Source organism: Phalacrocorax aristotelis, chromosome 23, assembly GCF_949628215.1.
Source record: "Phalacrocorax aristotelis chromosome 23, bGulAri2.1, whole genome shotgun sequence".
Classification (NCBI taxonomy): Eukaryota; Metazoa; Chordata; class Aves; order Suliformes; family Phalacrocoracidae; genus Phalacrocorax; species Phalacrocorax aristotelis.
Window position 1 is genome coordinate 7,357,567 of NC_134298.1, and position 27,337 is coordinate 7,384,903.

The 27,337-nt window shown below is 57.5% G+C and overlaps 2 protein-coding genes across 3 annotated transcripts; both read right to left on the bottom strand.

The window, feature by feature from the left end:
* Positions 1-296: 296 nt before the first annotated feature.
* Positions 297-14,612, bottom strand: RAB5C (RAB5C, member RAS oncogene family). Of its 2 annotated transcripts, none has more exons than XM_075116698.1 (6): positions 14,466-14,612; positions 4,398-4,642; positions 3,212-3,363; positions 2,770-2,892; positions 1,896-1,989; positions 297-1,477 (listed from the first exon to the last, which is right to left on the bottom strand). In XM_075116698.1, exons 2-6 carry the CDS (start codon positions 4,561-4,563, stop codon positions 1,362-1,364), a joined length of 651 nt encoding a protein of 216 aa, XP_074972799.1. In that variant the 5' UTR covers positions 4,564-4,642; positions 14,466-14,612; the 3' UTR covers positions 297-1,361. The 2 variants fall into 2 exon arrangements, with proteins under 2 accessions (XP_074972799.1, XP_074972800.1); XM_075116699.1 differs by lacking the exon at positions 14,466-14,612 and adding an exon at positions 13,927-14,062.
* A 447-nt stretch (positions 14,613-15,059) lies between these two features.
* Positions 15,060-27,170, bottom strand: KCNH4 (potassium voltage-gated channel subfamily H member 4). Its single transcript, XM_075116767.1, is given in 17 exon segments — positions 15,060-15,882; positions 15,982-16,061; positions 16,154-16,260; positions 16,405-16,772; positions 16,886-16,937; positions 17,823-17,923; positions 17,926-18,203; positions 18,307-18,556; positions 18,968-19,167; positions 19,455-19,649; positions 19,856-20,063; positions 21,514-21,671; positions 21,904-22,147; positions 23,141-23,268; positions 23,471-23,602; positions 23,732-23,965; positions 27,095-27,170. Coding segments are annotated over 17 exon segments (3,285 nt in total). The 3' UTR covers positions 15,060-15,408.
* Positions 27,171-27,337: the final 167 nt, after the last annotated feature.

Consider the following 27,337-nt stretch of genomic DNA (forward strand, 5'->3'; position numbering starts at 1 on the left):
CACCACAAGCTTACTGAACTACCTACAGCCTCCTGGTAAGGAGTTCCTGCCTCTCGAGGGAGCTGGCTGCTGCAGAACAGCCAGCGCAGCGCAGCCCAGGGCAGCACGGGGAGGTCTGAGGGCCAGCAGCCCGTTCCTCCCTGCCCAGGGACGGAAGGCGGCGCATCCCTACGGAAGAGCCGGGTGCCGTACACACGAGCAGCCTAGCGCAACTCAGCCTCCAGCACAGCTGTTGTCCTGGTCCACTCCCCTCCTGGTTTGAGCTGATTAAGAAACATGAACATTGTTGATTATGATAGGTTTATAAAAATTTTCTTTTTTTAATCACACAAAACTGAAGTTTGTGATGAAGACTAGGTTGACAGTTCCTCTTAAATACCAGTATGCATAAGACATTGCATTAGGCACTAGGCAGCAGCCAACATCAGTTAGAGTCTGGCAACAGAAGCCATTTTAATACCTCCCTTCATACTTCGTGGAATTACAGGCTTTTGCAATACATATCGTTTTCATTTCCACTGACAAGTTATCCGAGGTTTCCCCCACCCCACCTCTGTACATCAGTAAACCGTGTGTATTCACACTAGAGTAGGGTTAACAACATTAGTGGCATCACAACCATCAAAAAAAGGACAATTTTCTATACAAGATTTTTGCAAAAGTTGCAACAGGATTAGTGCATTACGACAGAACCGGAGATAGGGGAAAAAAAGAGTTGGCATGCTAGAGTCCAACACAAATAAAGACAACAGGCAGCTAGTTGTATGTACTATATTGACGAGATACTGATTGGTTACATGAAGAAACATACAATACAAAATACAGAAGAAACCAGTTTTGCTTCCCTCTGCCCCACCCCAGAATACTCGTAATTGATTTGGTCAATAAGTGGCTGAAAAGCCAGAGTTTGTCACTATAATGCTACAGTTTAGTGGTTGTTCTAGGCGTATCATACTGGTATTAGCCTTAGCTTTTACATATGGGTAATTTTAAACAAGGTTGTCTAGTCTCAATATCCCTTTGTTTCCAATAGTGAACTACAGTACTGTGGGACCTGGGTGCTGCTGGCCCTCACCCGCGGGAAGGGACGAGCTGGCTGGGCAGACACCAGGTCATGCATCCACCACCACCAGGAAGAGGGAAGAGCAGAAGTTCATATATTAAAAAAGTGACTTAAGACTTAGAATTGAATTAGTATTTGTACAGAAAGGTGCAGGTGGAAGAACTCCCTCCAGCCTATGATCAGAAAGGGATGGAGAAATCACAGCAGCCACCGGCAGCAGCTGCTCTACGGTAAGTGCGATTGTTAGCGTGGATTCCAGTCACGTCATTCGAGGGCTCCGTCGGGCGGGAACGGCTGCTCAATTGCTGCAGCACTGGCTCCTGCTAGGCTGACTGCTCTCCTGAAGGTCAACCACCCGATTCCTACCTGGGCCACCAGGAGCATTCTGGGGTTCATTTTTTGGCAGTTTCTTGGCTAGAAAGAAACAAGACATTAGTAGGCTCCTCTGCAGAGGCCGACCTCCTCCCCACTGCAGACCACAGGTGGGGCTCAGCCCTGCTGTGGCCCAAACCCTCACCTTGTAAAGAGTCTGGGATTGGACACTGCTAGTAGCATGAGCACAGCGAACAAACCCACTTCTAGTTCTGGCTGACATTGGTCCTGCTCCTTCCTTACTCACTACCCCAGGTAAAGAGATGGAGGGAACAGGCTGTGCATGGCAAAGGCTCCAAACACTCAGGGAGCAACTGTTCACAAAGGGTAGCAAACTGGTCATCTACTCCAGTAAGAGCCTCCAGACCCCGGCTGATGTGGGAGTGCCCACAGTTTCCAGTGTGCTGCACCGCCTGTGCTCAGAGCTATTCCAGCCATCCTTCTGCACACAAGTTGTTACCTATTGCCATGAAGATTTCATTCACATTCATCGCTGTCTTTGCCGACGTCTCCATGAACAGCAAGCTGTTGTCATCTGCATATGTTTGTGCATCCTACAAACAATCACATTAGAGTGGTAAAGGCATCCTGCCAAGAGGAGGCCCAAGCAGGCTTCACACGCTTCGCTTGCTGGCAAACTAAGCACCAAAGAAACCCTGTCGCGCCCCAGGCCAGACATTCCACCCCAGGCCCCTGACCCTGCCTGGCCAGGACAGCTGGGAGATGGGCACCACTGACCATACTGCACAGCTGGTGTCCCAGCAGCAGGGCTGGGGTACAGCAGCACAGGCTGTTTGTGAGCCAAGTGTAGACACAGCATGTCCTGAGAAGCACAACACTTTGTACTTTGTTTAGCTGGGAGAGTAATACACACTGTAAATGTGCCACGAGCAATCCTGTGCAGAGGTCTGAGATAAGAGCTTCTCCTCGAAAGTCTGCCTTAGACAAGGTAAGAGCTGTGAAGAGTAGGGAGCAAGCTGGGAATGATTCTCCATGTGTCTTGTATCTAAGAGATGCTGTTTCATACGCTGCTGAAGACAGCACCAGATGAGTAAGGCACCCGAAAAGACTGAAGACAGGAGCTTGTGCTCTGTGGGCCTTATTCTCCACATTAATCAATTGTTACCAACAAGAGCTACAAGTGCTGTGAAAGGAGTGCATGGGAAAGGCAGGCTACAATTCCCTTTGAGTGGCATCCTGGGTCCTCAGCAGCATACATCTTGACTTCCACTCTCCCTCAAAGCATTCTGCACACAGCCATCAACTCCCCCACTTAAGCAAAAAGCTGCTTCCCTGACTTGCTCATGTAACAACTGATCTGTTTTCCCACTCACCTGGAAGTCCACAGCTCTCTTGGTAGCAAGGTCTGCCTTGTTTCCTGCTAGTGCAATTACAATATTGGGGCTAGCCTGCCTCTGCAACTCTTTCACCCAGTTCTTGGCTCGTACAAATGTGTCCTGGAAGCAAACAGGAGGCAGCAGTCAGGAAGGGCAGCCTCTTATTAATCCACAGTGAAGATATGTTTAGAACAGGTCTTTCCTGTAAGAAGTGTTCTGCCTCTACAGCACTTTGTAGCAGGATCCTTTATCAGCTTAGACGGCCTTGGTCAGAACTGAGGAAGAGGCCATTAGCAGTTTTCAAGACACTCAGTACCTGCAGGCAGGCATCTGCAGGGGCTCTGAACCCCAGACACTCTCCCAGGGAACTGAGAAGCACCAGCTGCCAGCGCAGACACCTCCTCCCCAGCAGACCCTCACGGCCCTACGCAGTACTCACTGTGTTAGTGATGTCGTAGACAACAATGGCTGCCTGGGCGCCTCGGTAGTACATCGGTGCCAGGCTGTGATACCGCTCTTGCCCTGCCGTATCCCATATTTCAAACTTCACTGTTGTGTCATCCAGACAGACTGTCTGTGTTAGGAAGGCAGCTGAAAGGGAAGGTGTATGTTAGCCTTACCTCCAGCTGGAGAGCCCCCGCAGCAAGAGCCAGCAGCTCGGAGCAGTTCTGCTTTTGCACAGGAGCAAGCAGAAGCTCCAGACAGCACAGTGCCAGTTGCTGTGGAAGCTGCAGCTCTGCTGCATCATCGAGCTCCTTACACACAGAAGCCCAAGAGCCAGCATGCAGCTGACAGGACGGTGGCCCTAAGAGCCCGGGCAGCAGACAGCCTCCAGAGCAGCAGCGCTGCCAGGCCCTTCCCCAGCCTCCTCTCACAGATCATACAGCACAGCTGCAACATCGCCGGGACTAGCTTTGGAGAGCACCTCAGTGCCAGAGCACCGGTCAGCCCAGTTACACTGCACTCCAACTTAGTAACTGGTTATTTTCTTGTTCCAGCAAGTATAATACCATGTGCTACAACTAGGATAAAGGCAACCAGCCTTGGATACAGATTGAAGCAGAACAGCATGGCCCTCTGCACCACAGCATTAAGCCCTGCTTGCCCATAAGCTACACTTAGAGCTATACTTGCTCCCTGCATGGGTTACTATAGGGACAAATCAAGCCTTTTCTCAGTACACACCTCCTAATATTACTGCCCAGATACCTGGGTGCCAACCGACCTTTGGTGACACCATGCTAATGATTTTAAACTAAAGAACTGCTAGACCTGAAAGAGCTGTGGAAGTAGTTAACAGCATCAGGCTAGAAACAACCCCAAAATCCCAGGTCACGGTCTGAAAAGATAATTAAGGGCTATAAACCAAGCTGAAGGTCTCAGTTCTAATTAGAAGCAGGAATTCAAGAGGCAGAGCACACGGTTGCCATAGCATTACTCTCTGCTGCGCTGATCTTCACACTAACAAGCAAGTTGTAAACCAAGAGTTAAAGCATTAGCTGCTTGCCTATTTATAGCAAAAACCCCAGACTGGATTGAAATAGCCATTAATACTTCTGATACCCCCTGACTACATTAGCAAGGCCAGCACCTTCTAGCCAGAGGCATGTGGAATAGGCACTCACCTCCAATCGTGCTCTCCTGGTACTCGTGGAACTGCCCCTTCACAAAGCGCAGAACAAGGCTGGACTTTCCCACTGCCGACTCTCCCAAGAGAACAAGTTTAAACTGACAGATTTTGTTTCCAGCGGCTGGTCCATTCGGTCGAGCAGCTCCACCTCGACCTGCCATTGTGGCTTAAGTGCAGGAGTGCCAAGAGTTAAGGATGCTGCAGGTTCCGCACTGGGATCCACCTGGAGGCAGGTTGCAACTGGAAGAGGAGGTCAGAGTTAGTGACACACTCATGGACTAGCCATACCAGTTCCAGAGGGTGGGTTTGATCTGCAACCACCATCAGCACAGACAGGTGGCGATTCCCTCCCACAGTGGGAAGTTATCAGCTGTGTGCACCACAGCACCATCGGGCAGTTTCTGTCAGTCAGCAGCTCCTTCAGCAGGAGCTTAAGTCTTCTGAGCCTCCTTGGAGAAGGGATATTGGTAACACAAGCCTTCCTCCTCACCAGTGGTACCTCCAGCACTTCCACTATGTGCAGGCGTTACACACACCTCGCTAGGGTGAGGCAAGCAAAGAACACCCAAGCACACCAATTGGTGTTATGAGCTTCATCTATTAAAACAATTACTCAGTTCATGGAGGTAACTGAGGTTGACCTTTAGGTGCTTCCCCCTCTCCAGAGTTCACAAGGGAGCAACTTCAGACTATCAGTGCAATACAGAGATGTTCAAGTGCCCCACGTAAGCCATTACGGAAGCAGCCCTGTATGCCAGTCCTTCAGATCACAAGGCATTCAAAGGGAGTTCTATATTTAGTCTGTTAGTTTAGAGGCACTCACACCAAGCCATTAATATTGCATCTTAGAGGAGTCCTGAAGGCCTTTGAATTGCCACGCAAGCAGCCTGCCACAGGGAGGCAAGTCATTTGGTAGCAGCCACTCTCTGGGCACAGGCTGCGTATTCAGAGGCTGAAAGCAACTACCCCCCATCCCTGCTGCAGACAAGGCTCTTGTTCGGTGGTAAGTACCCAACAGCTTGATCCAAATGCAGAGGCAACACCTAACGCTTCCCACACCCTGTCCCAGCTGCCTCATGGCCTTCAACCCACATCACTCCAGGTCATCAGGCTACTGGCCGCATTCTTTGTGAGAAGGCTGTTCAAATCCAGCTATGCTGAACAGCACAAACAGGCGGCATCACCCACGATCAGAACTGCCATCCCACCTCCCCAGAGCCCCATTCAGCAGCACCAGATCTCTAGAGCTGTGCAGAAGCACAAAACCATCGCAAGAGCAGCAAGAGGAGCTGGTTTACATCCATAGCTAACCACAAGTGAAGTCTCAGTGCCTTCCTAACCATTTCTCAACAGCATGCAGCAGAGAGCGGGAGTACTTTCAAAGTGCACAGTTATACAGATTTAGGCATATTTCCTGTTCTCATCACAACTCCCACTTCCTGTCAATGATAAATGCTACAACTGATTGCATCTGCTCTGTATCACCACTTTCCCTTCAACTCTCATAACCCAAGCTTCTTGTTAGCAGAGACAACTGCCAAAAAAAAAAATCCCCTGAAAGCCCATTTCTCCTTGTCCCAAGTGTGCCCCCAAGGAAAATCTAGGTATGCTCTGAGTACATCCAGCATTTACCCAGCAAACACCAGATTCCTATGAATAAAAAGCTTAAAGCAAGCTGAAATAGGTCTGACCTGGAGCAGTGTCCCTTGCGAACAATGCTTAGTCCTGCCTCAGGAGAGGCTTACCAGAGAAGAGTTTCAAATACCTGCTTTCCAGAGCGAAGCCTGTCCAGCTGTGACTGCTGTGAGGCTACTTTAACTACATCTCAAGTTTGAACTCAGTTCCATGGTCTGACATGAAACCTACAGCCATTCCCATGCAAGAGCTCATCTGCAGGGACAGCCCATTAGTGCCATTGGCTGGAGAACCTCTTCAGCTTTCAAAGCACTTGAGCGTACTCCAACCTACAGAGGCATTCAACCCCAAATTGTTTTGACCAGGAGACAAGTCAGAAACCCATTAGTAAGCCAGTACCGTTCACTGAAGCTAGCAGGTAGAAGAGAAACCACGAGGAGCGACTTCTCAATGCAGTGAGATGTTTCAGTAGCCCAAGCAGTAAGGAAGCCATTGCTCTGAGGGGTCTGTCCAGTCTTGGGTTAAGTCAGTGAAGAAGTTGCAATTCAGAGCTGGGTCCTTGCAAAGGCAACGCTGTCAGGACCCCCACCTCCTCTTCCGAGAATGGACAAACACTGGTTTGAGAGTATGAGAGAGCTTGATAGAAAGCAAATTAGCAGCTTGTTTTGCCAGACAGTGAGGAAGCAGCATTTTGCAGCTCTGGCCAGCAGCAGCTAGGTTACCACCAGACTCGAGAGGCACATCAGGAGCTCTGCATCTCTACCAGCCTGGAACAGTTTCCACCTTTTAGAGTTTCTCCTCTAACCAGAGTTTGCAAGGGAACAGCTTTTGCTTGTTTAACCTTGTATCCATTTACCAGGGCAGACTATCAGCAATACGTAAGCTCCATCGCTGTTTCAGACTAACATTCTGCACATTAAATGCCATGTGAATCATGCCTCTGAGTTATGACCTCCCGAAATATGATAGGGGTGATTCCCAGAGCAAAACAAGGAAATGAGCCTGTTGACATCCTCAAGTCTTAGTGTGACCTATATTTCACAGATCTTGATTCATTTTGCCATCTGGTTGTGCTACGTGAACACAAACAGAATTAAGCAAGCGTGTCTGTCCAGCTCATCATGGAGAGCTACTGATCAGAACAAGTAGTCCAGCAGCTAGAGACTGTGACCACTTTTAATTATGGAGAACCTGATCATTACCTAAAGATGGTCTGAGGTTTGGCTGCAGGATTCTCAGACTTCATGACCTCCTGAGAAGCTGCCAGATCTTTAGGATGCTTGGGTGGAATTTATGCAGTCCAGACGACCCTAACTGCAGCCATCTCACACAGGGTCTCAGGCTAAGAGCATGATGTTCACAGGAAAACCAAATAACTGAAGTAAGTGACTACCAGAGCTGCAGGCAGCAAGAACTCTCCATTGCAGGAGGATCGCTTCGGCACTTTTTGCTAATGTCTTTGAGGATTCCTACATTCCTGTTAGAAACAGAGCTCCCCTCTGCATTCAGCAGAGGTAACAGCCAGCTAAACTACACAGCCTGGATCTGCGCTAGATCAGCCCACACTGATCAGTGATTATCCGTTTGAGAAACGGAGTGCTTCATGCTGTATGAAGCCACTTCTGATGCTCAGGGAAGCTGTTTGTCCCCTCTTCCAGCACAGGAGGTTGGGCACACGCCGCTCCCAGCTCCCGGTGAGAGTGCTGACACTCGAGCCACGGGTCAGCCAGACCAAAATAACTACAGCAATACTGTGCAGACAAGCGAAAGCAGCTGAAGTTGCAGCTCGCCATGCTAATTCAAGCAAGACCATGAGAAGGAAGGGTATGATAGCGTACTCTTGTAATCAAGATTAGCAAGTGCTAATTTTCCTACTAGCTTCTTGTAACTAGTGAAACTCGGCAGCTTGTGATGTCACAAGATCCATAAAAAGGTACGTGCTGGTTTGTTTGCCCTACCCTCCTCCTGCTTGCTGAAGCGCATGCAGGAGCTCTGCACCACACAGGCAAAAGTACCAACTTTTTTAATTGTAAACTTTTGGAACAGTCTCTTGTTTGCTCTGAGGTCCAAGACAAGCTGCACTGCCTGATGCTGTCCAACCACCAAGAACTCTAGGTCAATCGCTTTTGCGGTTTACGCTCCTCAACACCTCACCTGTTTCCCAGGATTTGTTGTAGGGGCTTGTACACACTCATGAATATTGAATTCACGAATCTGAATGCCCTACTTGAGAAAGCGCATGCCAGCACTGCTGCGTTGCCAGACTTCCCAAGAGCAAGGTGCTCTCCAGAGCTGTTAGGATGCTCAAGAATAGCACAAGAGCTCGTTTCAGACAGGCCAGGCCGGTACAAGAACCCCAGTCTCCGCAGGGCAATTGCTGTCAGGGATGCCCATGTTAACCCCTGCGTGAGACAACTGCTTCACAAGACTCCCTACCACAGGGAAGCTCCTAGTTTAAGGTGTCAGAAGTTCAGAATCCGGTATTTTTGCCCTGTGTTCACCCAGTAGCAAGGGCTGCTCTGAAAGCTGGCGATATTTAGAAACCCAATCCTGAAGAATCCAGTTACCCAAGAGGGCTGCTTCTGCTCTCAGCTATGTAAGAAACCATTTAACTGGGGATTTGTTGGCTGAGAATCAAAATACTCAAGACAAAAGCCCCAATGAAGTATTTATCTTGCTAAATAGCTGACAGCATTACATGAATTTCTTGGCAAAGCAACCCCTGAAGTTACTGAGTGGTTTTGCTTCACCTAACACCGAATGGGCAGCTAGCCACGGCTGGCGAGAAGCTTGTGCTACCTTGCTCCCACCCAGAACTGGCAAGTCAGCTTCAGGACCCAGACTGACAAGCAGCTTCCACGAGCAGGACCAGCAGCAAGTGTGGGAGCAACCAGAACACCACACAGACTCCACAAGCCCAGATTAGCCCAGTGTGGCACGTCAACCTGATTCTCCAACTTTATTAATAATGATTAATAAGAACAAACTTCAAAAGCCTTACTGCGGTGGGCCCACAATGCAGAGGAAGGAGTAACAGAGCCAGGTCTTGCAGATGAGATGAACCAGGAAACAGATTTGCGAGTACAGACTTCGGTCCCTCAGCCCCATAAAGTCTGATCAGTTTTAGTACTTCATCCTTCTACTGACAACATGCACTTCCCTCCACAAACAAAGAACGCTTAGTCTCTTTATCAGTCAGGCTATAATCTGGAGCTTCAGTAACAGCTCTAAATTGGGGAACTAGTCATTGCAGTTGTCAGGAGCTGTGCTACAGCCTGAAAATATAGATTCACAGACCTAAACCAGCCCAGACAGCAGTTTCAGAAGTAGTCCTATGGTTTTTACACTATCATAAGTTAAAATCACAACTTTCTGTAGAGTCTCATGCCCAAGCCTCCCAAAGACTTGGGCACACTCAGTTTGATTTAGAGGTAAATAGGATTTACACTAGCAAAACACTAAATTACTTTGTTAGTAGCTACAGTCCTGAACAAGTGTACTAGAATCCTTAATACCAGCTCCTTTTCATGCTTTTAATACACTGATCTGCTTCCTGACATCTGCAGAGGCACGGCCTCCAAAGCACCCCCAGCAGCTGGGTGTTTTTCAAAGCAGCTTTTCAAAAAACAATTCTATCATCAGAGATTTCAAGGCCACTACCCTGCAGTTACCGCTCAATCCGGCGCAGATGCTGTGTGCAGCTGAGCTCGCAGGACAGTACAATGTGCAGCTATGCCCAGCTGGGCAATCCAGGGCCAAGCCAGCAGAAGAGGCCTTTCCATCACTTCATGATGCGAGCTGAAGCCTGGTCTTATGAAGGACAGTTGCCAAGCACAGCGAAATGAAGAGATCTTCCTTCAGTTGCGTCTAAAGCTCAATTAACAAAGCCTTTAAGGCAAGACAAACCCAAGTGGAGAAATCGAGATGAAGGCCAAGTTTCTGGTACTTCTCAGGGCCTCGTGCATGAGGCCTGACAGGCTGCTGCTCGGTGCCAAGCACGAGTGGTCGAAGCGAAGATCTGACCTGAACAGGCAGCGCTGGACTTGGACAAGATCATCTGAAGTTCAGACCAGTTCAGAACATGTTGCTATACACAGAAAGCTACTGCTTGGTTTTGAGGCTCAATCTCATTTGCTAAGTGACCCCTGCTTGAACTAGGCAAGTCAGCTCAAACTGTTAAACTGTGGAGCCAGGAACACCTACAAAGCTGATCTGACTTGGGGAAGATGAGGCAGAGATCACAGCCTGCACGACCAAGTCAAGAAGTGCAGTACTCCAGTCAAAGGGAGCTATGAAGCTCCCTCAAGCCTTCTTCTAGCCAGTTTAACCCCATACCCATCCGCAGAAGGATTTCCTATGTGTGAGTGGTTATCCTTTACCAGGTATTATTGAAAACACCTCATGAGGTAAAAAGACATTATACTTACTGACACTACCTTGGGGCTACGTTTTTTTTATACTCAGCTGAACAGGTATCAGCAGCAAGAGTTATTACCATGTTGGTCATACTCACTGCACAAGGAAGTTCCATGCCTAATCCAGCAGGGGTTTTAATTCCACAGAATAGCATGACTAATTGCTTTAAAACTGCAGTTAGTGTCCTATTAGATCACCATACCTGAACATAGAAACACGCAGCAAGGGAAGACTTGGGTGTAGTGCTCCTGCCTGGTCCTCGCCTATCACGAAAGCAACAGGGCTAACACTAGAACTCACATTCTAGCACTGAACCCCCAGCTGCACAGACACAAGTGAACTCACACCAGATCCAAGTGATGGAAGACCCATGAATGCAAGCTTTCAGCACTGCTTCAGTCAAGCTCTAATTAGCTAAGCTATGGAGACAATACACTTGCAAAGGTTGCTTTAAAAAGGGCTGAATGAGCAGTGGCAGCTTTCTACCAAGTGTTATCAAGGCATGAATTGCAGCAAAAGAATTCTGTGGAAGAGTTCTGCATCACCTTCGTTTTACATAAGCTTCTCACTAGTTGTAGGGAGCAAAGGCTCCATATTCCCTGTCCCCACATTAACTCCCACTTGGAGGTCTTACCAACATTTGGTTAGCCTTGATACTGCAAGAACAGTCCTGTTTCACAGGAGATGAGGCACAGGCTGACAGAGTAACTCTGAGTGCAGTCTGGACCAACTACAAATTGAACAAAAGCATCAAGTTTTTAATTCTGCAGGCAAGGTTCTTGTAACTCCTGTTGTTGATATGGCCCACTGCTCAGCACGCCCACAAAAGACACAGCTTAAGTTTTTTTCCACAAGTCCAGCAACATGTAGATTTAGATAGCACCTACTATTCTGTGAACAAGAGGGCAAGATCATTAACAATACAGAGCAGAAGATTGCCATTTTCACAGCAAAAAGAGTCAGTGACCTTCATAGTATCTTTTCCAGACTGCACAAAGATCTCTTGCCTTGAGCAGCTCCTTATTTGGAGCTCTACCAAATAAAAGCAAACACAAAAAACAGCGTTTTCTTATCTGTTTATGTAGAACTACCCTAGCAGTTCATTCCTGTGCTCCAGGGGAGGAAAGCATTCATTTTAAGATTTAGATGAAGCTTTATTCTTCCTCAATACTGTCACTTCCAGGAAGGTTCATTGTTTCTGGCTAGCATTTGGAGTGTTTTCATCGTGTTACTCTGAGGATTTAACAGAACTTGCATAAGAGGACTTCAAACTTCATACCCCAAGGCAAGAAAAAAGCTGACTTGACAGTTTCTACATTCTACCCTCTTTTAAGTATGCTGACTGACACACTTTGGGCTACACCCACTTCATTAGAAGTGTTCCCATTTCATTTCCTGTGTCTGAAAGTACTTGGCATTCTCTCCCCCTCTCTTTTCAGGGAGATGCCATGACCACCTATCCGCTAAACGTGCAGCAGTTTAAGATGATCAAGATCAAGTTTAAGAAGATCAAGAGCCAATGACTAGCAGGGCCTAGAGCAATTCTAGAGCTGATCCGCCTTTAGATGCAGAAGAGCTTTGCTGTGAAGGAGATAATTCCACTTCTCATCACAACAGTTAAGCCTGGCCAAGCACACAGAGTATGAATACATCACTCGACAGTTTTGTTTCAGACACTGCCCAATCCATTATTGGTTTCACTAGTGAAGCAAAGGAACCTAAACCCAACTCTGTTCATAGTAAAACTAGACAAATGTTTTATTTTACTACATTCATATCCACACATCAAGCTCGCCTTCCCCTTACTGCTTTCTAGTAACTTAAATCCTTCTTCAGCAGTCCCGTTTCATCTTGCCTGTGTCGCTCCCTCACCTGAAGGGATATCAATGCCTGCTCAAACAGCCTCGTGGGACCTACACTGCCTGGCACTATCTTAAACCAACTGTAGTCTAAATCAGCCTATAGTATCTTAGGGAGAAAGATTGCCTCTAGAGGCAGATTTTTGCTATGAAAGCAGCTGACTGGTCAGGCATACTGCTGGGGCTGGAGAGAAGTCTGAGGTTCAGTAACCAAGTCTCAGTGAGGAAATCTAAGCATTCCTTTTCTTAACCTTACAGGTCTGTATTGACTTGTGCTTTACCTGCTCTCCTCTCTCCGAGAGCACATTAAGACCAACGTTGTCGTGTAGCTGCCTACACAAACTATTCTGAATTCTTCACCCTTTTCAGTCACAGTTCTTTCACCTTATTATCCAGTTAAGCTGAAAAAAGGTAAGACTCTCAGAGTCAAGGCAGTAGTGAATACTAATGGGATATCCCAAGAAAGTTCACTCAAACAGCAAGGCATGCCACCCCAATGCGAATCAGAAGTATCTTCCTTTTTTTTTTGGGCCCACCCAAGCTTCAGAGCAGCCTCAGGAGTCCTAACTTCATGCAAAGTGGAATTAATGTCATGCTATAAGCAGGGCAGCTCAAATATGTGTTGACCCACCTCACAAAAAGCTAAGAATAGTAGATGCAAGTTGTTCCACATAAGACTTAAAATAGTACCTCAGCATACTCTCTTCCCGCCGATTTCCTTACGTGCTTGGAAACAGTCAAGGCCAGAACTCCCGACAGCCACGTACAAAAGCAACAAGCTAAAGGTCAGCTGCGACTGGGTCAACCCTTTATTTGGTCTTGCCAGCAGCTCACAGCAAGAGTCACAGTTAGTTCGCAGAGAGCAACTGAGACTGTCACAGCTCCTCACGGCTCCCACACAGCCCCCAGACCTTTAGCAGCACCTTGAGCACTACCAGGAATAGTGTCCGAGCAGCCGCCGCAGGCTTTAGCACTACAGACCTGTTGCTCACACTTATATCTGCCTTTGCATGACCACATACTGACCACGCTCTCAGCTTATATGCAGTGGTCTCTCTTAAAGATCCAAGGACGGCCTTGCACCTGATCACATCTGGGTCTCCTTCCAGACAGCCTACAAAACTTCCGTTCAGTTCTTCAAGAACCTGCAGCACCACATATTTCACTTCACAAATGCCCCTCAGAGGGGCTGTGTTTGTCACCAGCAGCAATACAAAATAGTCTCCATTCCACTAGGGCCTATTTTCAGCAGATAAAGTCACATCCTTCATTTAGGCAGATCTCTAACTCACAGGCCTGGCCAGGCTTTCAGACTTCTAGGGTTTCTGTTCCCACCTCTGCAGTTGATAAGCTACAACAAAATATTATACCACTTCTATCCTCACGGGTGCCACACCTTCCCCAAATCCCATTTAACTTTCACACAGTCATCGCTACAAGAGACAAAGGAGCTGGGGAACAGCAGTCAGGCAGACCCAGCACACGGACAGCCGGCGCCTGGAGCTACTGCCGAGCGAGCCTTTCCTCCTCCTGCAGGAAAGCAACGCGAAGGAGGGCCGGACCCGAGCCTGCACGACGCGGACGTGCCGGTCCCCTCGCGTGTGAGACCCTCACCCGTGGCGTGCCGACTCTCCCGACCGGCGCGGCTCCTGTCCCCGGTTACGGCTCGCTGCGGGCTCCGCGCTGCGCCGGCACACCCGGCTGGCCCCGGGCCGGCGAGGTTACGGTTAGTTCGCCGGCCCCGAGGGCCGCAGCCCTCCACCCCGCGGAGGGCAGCGCCAGCTCCCGCCGGACCCCGCCTCGCCCACCCCGACGGCGCGGCGACCTCGCCCCGCCCGGCCAAGCTGCGCCCCCCGGGCCTCGGCAGCACCGCCGCCCGGCTGCCCCCCCCCTCCGGCCGGGTGAGCTCCCCGGAGCCGGGTCTGCGGCGCGGGGTGCCGGTGGAGCCGAGCCCCGGGAGCAGGCAACGCCCGGGGCAGGGCTCGGCACCGAGCACCGCCTGCCCGGAGCGCCCACGGGCCGCGCCGCTGTGGTGCGGGACTGGAGGAGCGGGACGGGAGAAGCGGGTCGCGCCGCCCCGGGCCCCACCGCCCCCACTCACCGCCCCCACTCACCGCCCCCACTCACCGCCCCCACTCACCGCCCCCACTCACCGCCCGCCGCGCCGCTCCCCCCGCCGCAGGTGAGTCTCGCAGGCCCCAGCCCTCACTTCCGCCTTTACCCGTTCCGCTTCCGGATCCGCCCACCCCTTCCGCTCCGAGCACGTCGGCCACAGGGAGCGGCACCTGCCAATCGGCGTCGCCCCGCCCCTGCAAGGCTCCGCCCCTTCGGCAGCGAACAGCCTCACGTGAGCCGGGCGCGTGACGTCCTGGGCGCGCCCGCCGCGGGGGGCGATGGGAGCTGTAGTCCCGAGGGGAGTCCCCGGCAGGGTCCGGGAATGGGGGTCCCGGCACAGGGTTGGGGGGGACGGCGAGCGGCGGCCTCGGGCAGGCCCCGCGCAGGGGCGGGGGCAGTCGCGGGCAGAGACTCACCGGCAGCCGGGGCTGGAAAAATAGAGCCTTTATTTCCCGTTGGGGCGGGGGGCGCGGGGCTGGGGCCGCCGAGGGACCGACAGCCGCGGGGGGAGGCGCCGTGTCCCCCGGGGCACACCCCCCCGGGCACCCCCTCTCCGCCGCACCGCGAGCCTCCGAGCCGGCCCCGCTCGCGAAATCCGCCGGCAGCCCGCCCCGGGTCCCGGGGGGCAGCGCTGCCCGTCCCACGGCCCCGGGCACGGGGGGCCCGGGAGGGGCTGCCGGGCCTGGCCGGGTTCTAAAAAAGACCCCGTGGGCGAAGAGTATAAAATCGTATCAAAATCCCTGCTGGTGTCGGGCCGAGGCGAGCGCTGCACCCTGCGGTGCTCCCGTGGGAGCGGGGCGGTGGGTGCGGTGTGCCCCCCGCTGCCGCCCCGCTCCGGTGGCCGCCTCCCGGGGGGCTCGGGCTGGCGGAGTCGGAGCCGGTGACCGGGACATGGCCGGGGCTGGCGTGTCCCGGGTAGCAAGGAAGGCAGAGCGGGGCGGCAGGCGAGGGTCCCCCGCGACCACCCTGGTGCCCGCGGGATCAGTGGGAGCTGGTGGAGCTGGAACGGGGCTGCGGGTGGGTGCGGGGCCGACCACCGGCCGAGCAGCCGGGGAAGGAGTGGGCAGAGCGGGGCGGCAGCGAGAGGGGCTGCGAGTCCAAGGTCTGGCGGGGGTCAGGGCTGGGGGTGTCCCCCTGCGGCGGGCATGGCCCCTCGGCGCCCACCCAGGGGTGCATGGCGGGGCTGGCGGCGGCGTGAGCCGAGCGGCTGCGGACAAGGCAGCGTTTGGCCCGGGGGCTGGCGGCGGGGGAGCTGTGAGAGCTGGGGGGCACGGGTGGGGGTGAGGGGGGCACTGGGGCTGAGGGCGGTGAGGGCCGGGGGGGCATTGAGGCAGCGGTGGGGAGGCGGTAGGGGCAGGCGGGGGGCTGTGGGGTGCCCATGCGACCCTGGAGCAGCTCCATCATGCGCTGCAGCTCCCGGCTGAGGTGGGAAACCTCCTGGTTGAGGTGGTTGATCTGGAAAGGGAGGGAGAGCAGTGAGCTGTAACAAATGCCCCCAGCCGAGCACCCCTGGTGCTTTTGGGGACCCACTCCCAGCCCTGGCCCCCACCACACCTCCTGGTTGAGTCTCCTGATGTTCTGCTTTATCTCCTCTGCCTCCATCGCCAGGGCTGGGCCGCCTGCGTCGGTCCCTGCTGGGTAAGACATAGCCGGTGGCAGAGGGCTCCCCAAGCCCCCAGCCCCGCAGCCAGCGCCCGCAGCCTTGCCCAGCAGCTGCTGGAGGTACCTGACGTGGGGGAGTCCCTCGCTGCGCTCTGCAGTGGGGAGTCAACGTTGAAGCAGAAGGTTTGTGGCTCTGACGTCCCTCCGTTGTCTTCAATTCCATCCACAACTCTAGGGAAGGGAGGGGGTGAGGGCTGGCCATCGTCACCCCCTCACCCCTCTGCCACCATTCCCAGTGGGGTCCTGGGGTGCCTACAGCCCAGCTGGCTCAAGCACGCGGCAGTGGGATGAGCCACCGGCATGTTCCAGCCTTACCTGGGGCTGAGGTCTGGGGGGCCGTAGGCATGCAAGGAGGGTATAAGGAGCTTGGCCGGCCTTCTGCCTGCGCTGCCCTCCTGCTCCAGGAGCCGGGTGTCCCTCCGGCACTGCGGAGAGGGGCTGCGGCCCCGGCTGCAGCGGGCTGGGGAGCGGCAGTTGCGCCGCAAGGCTGAGATCTGGCATAGCTCATCACCCAGGAGGCTGCTCAGGGAGCCGCGGCGTGCTGGGCTGCTCAGCTGGGGCAACAGCCGCTTACGGCGGGTGATGGTGGCTGGTGAGTGCTGGAAGACGTCGTCGGGCTCCTCCTCATTCTCCAGGATGGAGGGAAGGGGCTTCTCTGGGGCAGCACCACTCTCCAGACGAGGCTGCAGGTGGGTGTGGGGAGGAGGTCAGGGCTGATCCCCATGCAGAGGCCAAAGCCAGGCATGGCCACCCCTGCCCCATCCTCCCCCTCGCCCACCCCTGGTGCAGCACAAACCTGCGGTGCCTGCGACAGCCGCGGGGACCGGGAGTAGCGGCAGAGCCCCTGTGGGGAGAGCAGACATCCCCAGCTGAGTGGCACACAGGACCCCAGCACGGCTCTGCAGGGACTGGCCATGGGCACAGTGCTGGGCATGCACCCACCCACTCCCCACCTCAGAACACAGCCCTCCCGGCCTCTCGGTGCCTCCCTGGACAGCCAAACCACCTCCAGTACCGTGCATCAGCCCTGTCCCCGTCAGCCCCAGCCCTGGCCTCCACAGTCGCTTGCCCACTCTCCTTCCTCTCCTGCTGTTGTGACACTGATGAGCTGCCTGACCTCAGCCTGTGTGTCCTGAGCCCGAACTGCAGCTGCGCCCCAGTTCCCAATCCCGGCTCAGCCGTCAGAGCATTGGCTCCCCCAGCACCTGCTGCTGGCCATGGGAGGGTGCACAGGGCTTCTGCAGGACACGGCAAGCTCCGTTTGCATCCATCCACCCTTGGTTTGTTTACAGGTCTCCTGGGCAATGAACATGTTGGGTTTTGGTAGGGCTATCTGGGATCTAGAGAGCAACCTCCTGCCCCACGTCTATAGGGTCTAGGGGTGGCGGGTACTGGGGGAAGATGCTCTGGAGGAGCCCCCAGCCACTCGGTGCCAGCGCAGAGCCAGCAGCAGAGCCGGGGGAGGAAAAGCGTTGCAGAGCTATTTCTGCAGCAGAACATCCCCCCAGCTGCTGGAGTCGGCAGCGTGACTAAACCCGGCAGCCCCCAGCATTGCCTCCTGCGCACTGGGGCGACTGTGCCCCTGCTGGCTGTCCCATGGTGCCCCCCCAGTCCTCTCCATCCCCCACTTCCAAGCCTTCCATCCCTGTCAGCCTCCTGCATTGCAAATGCTCTTGCTTGCAATTCCCTGGGTTGCACGGAGCTGAGAGGAGCCGGGACAGGACATACCTGGATGGCCAGTGTGGCACAGCCGCAGCCCCCTACCCTGCATGAAAGCCTGGGGACCGTGAGCAGGGAACAGACAAAATCCCCTTCCGTGGCCATGCAGAGCCCCAGCCCTGCCCGGTCTCTGGGGCCCTGAGGATGGGAAGGGGCCTGCAAGGGAGGACACGCACCCACCTCCATCTCGCTGCCCTCCCGCAGGTTGAAGGTCAGGTCCTGGTGGATGTCTGCTGTGAACTTGCTGGCGTACTCGGGGTAGAGCTGCAGCACCTCGCAGAGCCCCCGCAGCCTGATGTACTGCAGGTCACAGTAGGTCAGCGCCTTCACATCCGCATTGGTCTTGATCACTTGGTCTGTGCTGCACAGGTCGGCTCCGATCAAATCCCCTTTGCCTGCAGGAGGGGACCGGGGAGGTCTAGCAGTGCCAGCCCCCAGCCCCTCGCCCGGCGGGGCAGCAGAAGGGGCTGGAGAAGAGCCCACGCCACCTGCCCTCACCCAGGATGGCCAGGACCACGTTGTCCTTCAGCACCTCGAGGGAGCCGGAGCAGACGAAGTAGTTGGCCTGCAGCGCGTCGCCCTGGCGCAGCAGGTACTCCCCCGGGGCACAGAACGAGGTCTTGATGTGGAGTGAGAGGGAGCGGAGGCAGCCCCGGCTGGCCGTCTCAAAGACAGACAGCTGCAGGATGTCCTTGTTGAGGTGCATGGCCACGTCCGCGCGCAGCTCATCGGGGAAGTCGTGCAGCAGCTGGGGAGAGCGGGGCCGTGGGGCTGGGGTGTGAGTGGCAGGGAGCAGCCTTCCCCACAGCCTGCCAGCCCCAGGGGACAGATCCCCCGCTGGAGCAGAGCATCTCGCTGCTCAGCTGCCCTGGCTGCCTCAGCAGAGCGCAGCAGTCCCAGCTGTCAAACAGGACAGCTCTGGCTGTGGTGATGGGCTGCCCTGTCCCACTCCCGGTGCTGGCAGGGATCTGCCCCAGTCCTGGCACCCAGCTCTCCTCTCTCCAGCAACAGAGCGTGGACATGTGCACATCTGCACGTGCAGACACACACACATGTTTGCACACTCATAGCTTGCCCTGCCAGCCCCATCACCCCACACTGGGTGCAGCAGCACACAGGGCTGGAGGGAGGCTGGCCCAGCCCAGCCAAAACCTCCTACCTCGTTAGCATCGATGCCATTGTTCACCGACCAGGTGGTCTGGAAGTACTCCAGCAGCCTCTGCTTGAGCTGCTGGGGCAGGCGGTGGACGCGGATGAAGTCCTTGAGGTCCTTCATGCGGGTGTGGTAGAGCGAGCGGCGGGAGTACATGCGCTGGATGATGGCCGTGACGTTGCCGAAGACAACAGCGTGCATCAGCGCTGGAGGCCAGGAGGGCAACATCAGGCCTGCCGAGGGGCTGGCTGGGTGGAGGGCTGCGGCATGTGGGGGCCCAGGAAGGGTCTGAGCTCTGCCCCCACTAGCGACGTGGTGCCAAGGGGTGCAGCACAGGGGCTTCTCCCCTAACCCCAGCCCCAGGGCTGTCCCACAGGGCACACGTGTTCACCGCCTCCACCCAGTGCCCTGTTCTGCCTGGGTATCTGCTGCAGCCACTGCTCCAGCAGCCAGAGATGAAGCCCCCTGAGCCCTGCCCCGCTCCCCGCCTCACCCCCGATGAGCATGGTGCAGATGGAGAAGATCTTCTCGGCGTCGGTGTTGGCGCAGACGTTGCCGAAGCCCACGCTGGTCAGGCTGCTGAGGGTGAAGTAGAGGGAGGCGATGTAGGCGCTGCGGATGGAGGGGCCCCCCACCGAGTTGTTGATGTAGGGAGCCTCCAGCCTCTTGCCCAGTTCGTGCAGCCAGCCTGCCAAGCACAGCCAGGGGTTAGCGCTCGCCGAGGGACCTGGTGCCCAGCGCAGCTCCCATCCCTGCCCCAGCCTTGCTTTGTCCCATGGGACTGCCCTCTGACCGCTCCCCCCTGCCAGCAGTACACAGCACCACGGGGGGAGCCGGGCATCCTGAGCGTGCCCCCACCCCGCGCAGCCCCCACAGGCGGGCAGCCCCGCTCACCGATGTCCCAGGTCTGGGGGTCGTTGCTCTCCATCTCCTTGCGGCCGATGACATACCAGATGCATGCCATCCAGTGGGCCAGCAGCGCGAACATGGACATGAGCAGGGTGAGCACCATGGCGCTGTACTGCGAGTAGCGGTCCAGCTTCTGCAGCAGCCGCAGCAGCCGCAGCAGCCGCACTGTCTTCAGCAGGTGAACCAGCGAGGTCTGGGGAGCGGGGCAGGCGGGTGAACACGGCGGAGCTGCAGGCAGGGGTGGGAAGGGACCCCCCTGCCTCCCCCTGGGGCAGGGACCCTTCACCAACCCCAACATTGCCAGGAGGGTCACAGGCTACAGGGCCAGCTGGGAAGAGCTCATCCCCAAGCAGCCTTCTGGCAGCACCCAGCAGGCAGCCAGGATCACAGCTTGTCACTGCACCAAATCACCCTGGGAGATCTGGGGTGCTGGAGAGGGGAGGGCGGTGACCAGCAGGAGGGGGAAGCAGGTGGCAGAGGCTTTGCTATCAGGTGCTGCATTTGGTGAAGCTGTGCTGGCAGATAGCTGATCTAATCTATTTGTGAGGGGAAGGCTCAGCAAGACACTGAGCCTTGCCTGCAGAGATCCTGGACAAAGAGAGCCAGAGATGCCCTGGGTTAGGCAGGCGGGTTTGGACGTGCAGCGATGCTGAGTGCTCCAGGGCCTCACGCCTCACACAAAGCCCCTGTCTCATCCTCTGCCTCCTGCCAGCGCTGGACCGGGCACCCCAGAGGAGCCCAGGGGTGTGGGCCGGGCAGGGGCACCAAGCCCAGGCTGTGCCAGTGCAGTCAGTGGGGTCAGACCCCACTGAGGCAGGTCAGGATGGACCCACTCCCTGGGTGGGTCAGCTCCGCTCCCCACTGCCCAGAAGTTCCCTGCCAGGACTGCCCATCCTGGCAGCTGCAGCCCTGACACCTCGGTCCCTCGGCAGCATTTTGCAGGACCATGCTGCTCGCGTCGCCGCACTGCGGTGTCCCCTCTGAGGGCACGGCTGCCCATGGGCCCCACCTCGACTAGCCCCGGCAGAGGCAGCACCGCCAGGGCATGAGGGGAGCCGGGTTTGCCCTTGTCCTCCCGCACGCTGCTCTGCCTCCAGTAAGTGTAATTACAGCCTCCGCACTCGCCTCCCTCCTCCGCTCCCTGCCTCAATTAGCAGAGGATGGGAAGGGGCCGGTGCGAGCAGTGCACTTGCGCAGCCCTTCGCACTCACTGCGCTGCCTGGGGAGGCTCAGGCTGGGACCTGGCTTCATCACCGGCATGTGCCCTGCGTGCCTGCACACATGGTCTCCCCCCTGCCAGAGCGGGCAAGTGCCCCTCGCTGCAGTGGTGTGTGCGCACTGGGTGTTTGCACTCGGACGGGGAGCTGCTCCACAGCCCGGGCAGAGCAGACGTGCTGGGTGCTGGGTGCTGAGTGCAGGGCGGGTGCCTGCCTGCAGCTCCTGGAGTGATGCCTCAGCAGTTACTGTCATTTGTGGCAGCCTCTGGTTAAATTAAGATGCGTGGGAGGCTTCCCGCTATAGCTGCCATCGTTGCTTCCCCTCGCTGCCCGCACCGCTCCCAGACGGGGCGTGAGGAGTGAATCCCTGCAAAAGGGGCCACCTCCCCTCCACTGCCCCCCACCCGCGGTGCGAGTGGCACTCACCACGGTCACGTTGAAGATGTAGAGCAGGTCGAAGGGCAGAGCAGCAATCAGATCCACGAAGAACCAGGTGGCCACGTAATGGATGCAGATGGAGCGGGAGTCATACACCACCTGGCCCGACTGGCTCACGTACGTTGTCCGGAAATTCAGGATGATGTCTGCTCCGGGGAGAGCAGGACCAGCCCTCACCGCCCCTGCTGTGGCTGGGCAAGCTGGGCTGGGGTCCGCTGCTGCCCCGGTCCCACTCCCGGGGTGCTCGGCACCAGCAGCAGGGGTGAAGCGATGCCAGTTCCCCTCTCCATCACCCCTCAGGTCTGCTCCTCTGGCCACATCCCTGCCCAGCCACGTCCCCTATCCCACGCGGGTGCTCAGCTCCAGGCACGGACCTACCCAGGATGAAAAGCATCTCCACAGCGATGTCGCTGACGATAGTGCTGCGGGCAGCAGAGAGGCTGTCCTCTGCGCCTGTGAAGCAGACGTTGTAGGGGACAGTGATGGCCACGTAGAAGGTGGCCAAGAGGATCAGCCAGTCCCAGAGGGCCTTGAAGATGCTGTAGTGGAGCAGGATGAAGCGGGACTTCTGCACCGAGGCCACTTTGTACTCGGGGATGGACGGCTTGTTCTCAAACACGTTCTGGGGGAGCAAGTGGCAGGGTGGCACAGAGATGGCACAGGGGCCATCCCATACAGGGGGCACAGGCCACCACATCCCCCCCTCCTCCTGAGTCCCAGCAGCCTGGAGTGATGGACACACATTTCCAACAGGGCTGTGCTGAGGTCACCCTCAGAGACGGGCACAGAATGCCTGATTACAGCACATAAATTAACGCTATCCTAATGCTATTAACAGGAACGCACTGGCACTGCCAGCTGCTGCACAGAACTGTCCCCAGTGCCAATTCGCGTGTTGGGGAAAAGCCACCCCCCACCCTCTGCAGGGATGCAGCACTGCTGCGGAGCAGTGAAATCCCAGCCTGGGCCCATCCCCCCCAAGCCCCCATGATTCAAGGCTGGCATACTGAAACCCTTTGCCTCTTGCCAGCTCTGGGCCCCTGGCCGCTCTTGGCCAGTGACAGACTCCCTGCCCTGGCCCTGTGTCGGCAAGCAGTGCCCATCACTGCGGCCATGCCCGGGGACCCTGCGCTGGGGCACTGCAGCCACACGAACGGGCTGGCACAGAGACGACACCGGTCCCTGCTGCTGCTGGAAGCCCCGCTGCTCGTGCGCCCGCGGCTGCCGCAGCCTGGTAACGGCGCTCCCCGGGGCCGGCACGGCTGTGCCGCAGGCGAGCAGCTGCGTTTTCCCCAGCTAACATGTGAGGAGAGACACAGCCCTGCGAGAGCTGCCAGAAGATCTGCTCTCCCTACGGCAAGCTCCAGGCACCTGCTGGTCTCTCTGCTGCTGCCAATGAACCACATTTGCAACCTGGCCCATGGTGCAGCTGCCGGGGACGGAGGGTATTTTGGTGCCTGGGGAAGCCAGTGAGGTGCACACATGGGAACAGCATCCCAGCAAAAGCAGGCTTTGCTGTGGGGCTGGTCCTGGGAGAGCTGCAGCACCGCCAGCCTGCTCGCAGCCCCAGTCTGGGAGGCACGGGGCAAAGCTGAGGGCTCCCCAAGGTCCTTACATGGTTGATTTTCATCTCGCTACGGTCCCTCCGGGCAAACTGGCTCCTGAGCCGGTGCAGCACCGTCCGGCCCTGCCTCCGTGCTGCCTGCAGGTGTGAGCTCCCGGGCTTCTTGCTCCTCTGCTTCTCTGCAGCGGACAAGACACTGTGGGTTAGTAGGGAAACTGTGCTGCTGCTGGTGCAACAGAACAGGGCCTGCTTTGGGGACCCCTCCTTGCACGGGTGCACAAAGGTGGGCAGGACCCAGCAGGGAACTGGGAGCCCCTTTGCCATGTGCCCACTGCAGCACCGCTCCCCACATCCTGTCCCCATCCCACAGCCATGCCTCACCCTCATTCTTGTCACCCGGGTGGCTCCTGCCCCGGCTCTCCGTGATGTCCTTGAAGGAGAAGAGGAAAAGCACCACCTCCCCCTTCTCATTCTTGATGGGCATGATGTCCAGCAGGCACCAGAAGGCAGCTCCTGCATGGGGCAGAGGGGTGGTGAAGGCAGGACTGTCCCCCCCTGCTTGGTGGCTTTACCCCGGGGTCATCACAGGGCCAAGTCCCACCTGGAGCCATAGGCAGGGCCCCAGTCCCGCACACCACTCACCACCCTTCTTGTAGAAGCAGACCTCGGTCTGATACTCCTGCCTGCCATCCAGCACCTTCTCGATGCGCTGCAGGACGGGCTCGCTGGTCTCAGCCCCATAGAGAAAGCGGCAGCTGCAGTTCTTCTGCATGACCTCAGTGCGGGCAAAGCCGGTGAGGTCGCAGAAGCCGTCGGAGCAGTAGACGATGGGGAAGCCGCTCCGGACCTGCGCGTTGGCCAGGATGAAGTTGCTGTCTGAAAGGAGAAGCGGCAGCCCCTGAGGACTTGCGGCCACGCTGGGCGGCTCAAAGGGGAGCCCAGCCCTCCCAGCCCTGCTCAGGTCCCTCTGGGAAGAGGAGCCAGGTCTCTGTCTGGCTGCCGGCTGCCCCCAGCATCTTCCAGAGCTTGCTCATCCCCTGCCCTGCCGTGCTGGTGTCCCCGTGCCAGGCAGGACCACACAGTCCATGGCCAGCCCAGCCCCACACGCTGGAAGGGGAAGGAGCCCAGATCCAGCTTCTGGCTCCCATTGCCAGAGACACGATCCCAAGCAAGGCGATTCATGCCTCCCCCTCGCCATCTGCTGCTCTCACCTCCCGCCAGGGCTCAGGCAGCTTAGCCGGAGCAGCGGCAAACCCAGCCGGGCACTGCCAGCCCAGAGGCACCTAGCTGCAGTGCTGGGACCTCCAGCCCCAGGTGTGGCACCGCGGCACCATGGCAGCAGCTGCCGGGAGGGCAGGAGAAAAGCCATGAGCCTGCGGTGAGTTGAGGACCCACGACAAGCCAGCACAAGCTGGAGGTGAAGGGGAAGTGCAGCATCCTTAATCTGTCGCAGCACCATGGAGCCTCCCCAGCATCACCTCTGCGCCGGTGGGGAGATGTCACCAGGCAGAGTAAAGGCCTTGCCAGCCCTGCGCTCTGCCCAGCGTGGAGTGGCCGCTTTCGCCCCGCACCCCCCCAGCTGCGGGCTGGGCAGGGGTTCTACCCCCAGGGCCACAGCAGCTCCTTGCTGCAGGCTCTGCGCCAGCGGGACAGATGGCCTCACGCTAAAAGGGTGCCAAGGAAGCAGGGTGCGCAGCCAGCGTGGGCTGTGTTTGCAGCCAGCGAGGTCAGACCAGGGTGTCCCCAGCCCTGACATGGTCTGTAGCCTGTGGGTCCCCAGCCCAGCACCCCCCACAGCCCGGGCACCAGAAGCAGGTGAGACGTGGTCTGCCCCCTCTCACAGCGAATGAGGGGAACCCATAGCAGATTACAGCACCTGTGCACCAACAGCAGAGCTGTGGCAGGGCAGTGCAGGCAGGGCAAGGGCAGAGGAGGCTGTGGGAAGGAGGCGATGGCAGCCACAGGCAGCCCTGGTGCGATGGGGGTGCAGCGGGGCCACCACAGCACAGCTCAGCCCTGGATTAGCTTGGAGAAGCAAAAATAGCTTGAAGCTGTGACTAAGGCCAGATTTTGGCTCTGGGGAGCCAGGATTATGGTGTTGTCCAGGATGTGTTATTAGAAAAGAAAAAAGGCTTGCATTTGGGAGCAGCTCTGCAGAAAAGGGTGAAGCAGCTCTTGGGGGACTTGGCAGCCTATTGCCATGGTGGCCGGCTTGCCGGGACAGGCACCCTTGGGCCCAGCAGGCAGTGGCTGCCTGGAAGAGGAAGGGTTAACTCACACAGCATATCACTGTGGCTAGAGCCCCTCTCCATGGCAGATAAAGCTGATAAGATCACATCAAACCCACAAAGCCGGACACTGTTTAAAAGTGCCTGGAAGGCGTGTTGGTGCAGCTGCAGGCAGGATGCTGCCAGGGTGCTGTGGAGCAAATCCCATCTCCCCGACCCTCCTCCTTGGAGAGCTAGATCCAGGCCTGGGGAGCTGGGGACACCAGTCCCTGCTGCCTTGGGAGGCTTTGCTAATGTCACAGCAGAGCCGGGGGAACACTCCTCAGCTCAGCAGAGGGGCAGGGGTATGCGGACCCTGGTGCCATGCTTGGCCTCTGCCCCTGTGGAGGGACAGTTGTAGGATCACCAGTGTGAGGCACATGCGGCTCTGCCCTGGCACCTCTGGGCACAGCTCGGCCTGAGCTGGGGAGGGCTCAGAGGGCTGACTGCCTCATCACACATTGCAGCCTCAAAGGTAACATCCCAAATGAGAGCTCCTATGGGCAAATGACACCCTGTGCCATCCGGGATGCTCCATGTCATGCCAGGCCAGGAACTGGCCCAGCATCATAGCCAATGCATGTCCCAGGGGCGCTCCTGGTGCCCCAGCCGTGCCATGGGAGGTGGCAGCAGGCTCCCAGTGCTGTCTTCATGCTGGTCCCTCCCAGTGAGGTGAGACACTCCCAGCCCTACAGGCAGCTTGCCCAGGAGGCCCCTGCTCCAGGTGATTCTGGGGCAGCCCGGGGGCAACCCTGACCACGACCTGTCGCCGGGTGGCTGCACGGTGCCAGCAGTGCTCAGCATGATCCCTCCCCAAGAGGCCAAGGCCTTATTCCATCCTGGCCCCAGCACACGGACATGGACATGGAGGGGACCCCAGCTCCCAGAGGTGTGCCAGACCTCTGGCCGGGGGAAGTGGCCCCAAAACGGACGGCACTGGCACAGCGCAGGCCCTGCTCCCCTCCCCTGACAAAACACACCACTACCGGTATCCGCCTTCCCAGGGACGTAACCCCAAGCAAGCAGGCACGTTGCTAACCGGGGGCTCGGCGTGGGCTGCCCTGTGCAGCACCGGGGCTTCCTGACGGCCCCGCGATGTACGTCGCAGCAGCACTGTGTGCCGCGGAGGTGACAGGCACAGGCTGCGTCCCACGGCCACCCCCTGGCTCTGGGGTCCCCAGCTCCGGGGGCTTCTCGGGGCAGCACCCTTACCCCCGCGCACGTGTCCCACCCCCCGGCACCGGCCACCGCTCGGGCACGGGATGGGGCAAAGCCCGGCCCATGGGGTCTCCGGGGCGGCCTGGGCGGGGGTGAGCCCGGCCGTGCCCCCTCCCCGGGACCCCCCTGCGCCCCGGCCGGGCCCGGGACCCGCCGCCGCGACCGGGCTCTGTCCCTGGTGCTGAGCGCGGCCGCCCGGCCCCGGGAGCGGCCCCGACCGCGGCCCCGGCGGCGGGAGCGGCAGCGGGGCAGCTTCCCTGCCGCACGGCGGGGCCGCCCGGAACACGGCGGGTAGCGGGGCTCCGGCAGCACCGAACCCGGCCACGGCCACGGGGGGTCCCCGCACGGCGCACAGCGCGCGGACCGTCGTGCCCCGCCCAGCCGCGGGGGCTCCGGTGCCGGGACGAGGCCCGGCCCCCCCCCGCCGCCTCCCGGGGGGCAGCGCCTCCCCCTGCCCGGGCGCCGCCGAGCCCGGCGCGGCCCCCTCCCGGTCCGGCCCCGGCCCCGGCCCCGGCCCTACGTGTGCCATCGAAGCGGGTGGCGATGGTGTCCAGGAAGGTGTTCTGCGGCGCCAGCAGCCCCTTCATCACCGGCATGGTCCCGCCGGGCCGCCCGCCGCGGGGCTGCGGCCGCGGGGCTGGGCTCCGCCGCCGCCCCGGGCCCCTCCGCAGGTGCGGCCCCGCGCCGCGGGCTGATCCCGGCTCGGCTCGGCCCGGCCCGCCCGGAGCTCCCGCCCCGCCCCCGCCCCGCCCCGGGCCCTGCG

Coding starts and splice junctions, on each gene's coding strand:
- RAB5C (XM_075116698.1), bottom strand. CDS start 4,563: ATGGCAGGTCGAGGTGGAGCTGCTCGACCGAATGGACCAGCCGCTGGA. Junction 1,990..2,769: donor AGAGAGCTGTGGACTTCCAG/GTGAGTGGGAAA, acceptor GATTGTTTGTAG/GATGCACAAACATATGCAGA. Junction 1,478..1,895: donor TGAAATCTTCATGGCAATAG/GTAACAACTTGT, acceptor GTTTCTTTCTAG/CCAAGAAACTGCCAAAAAAT.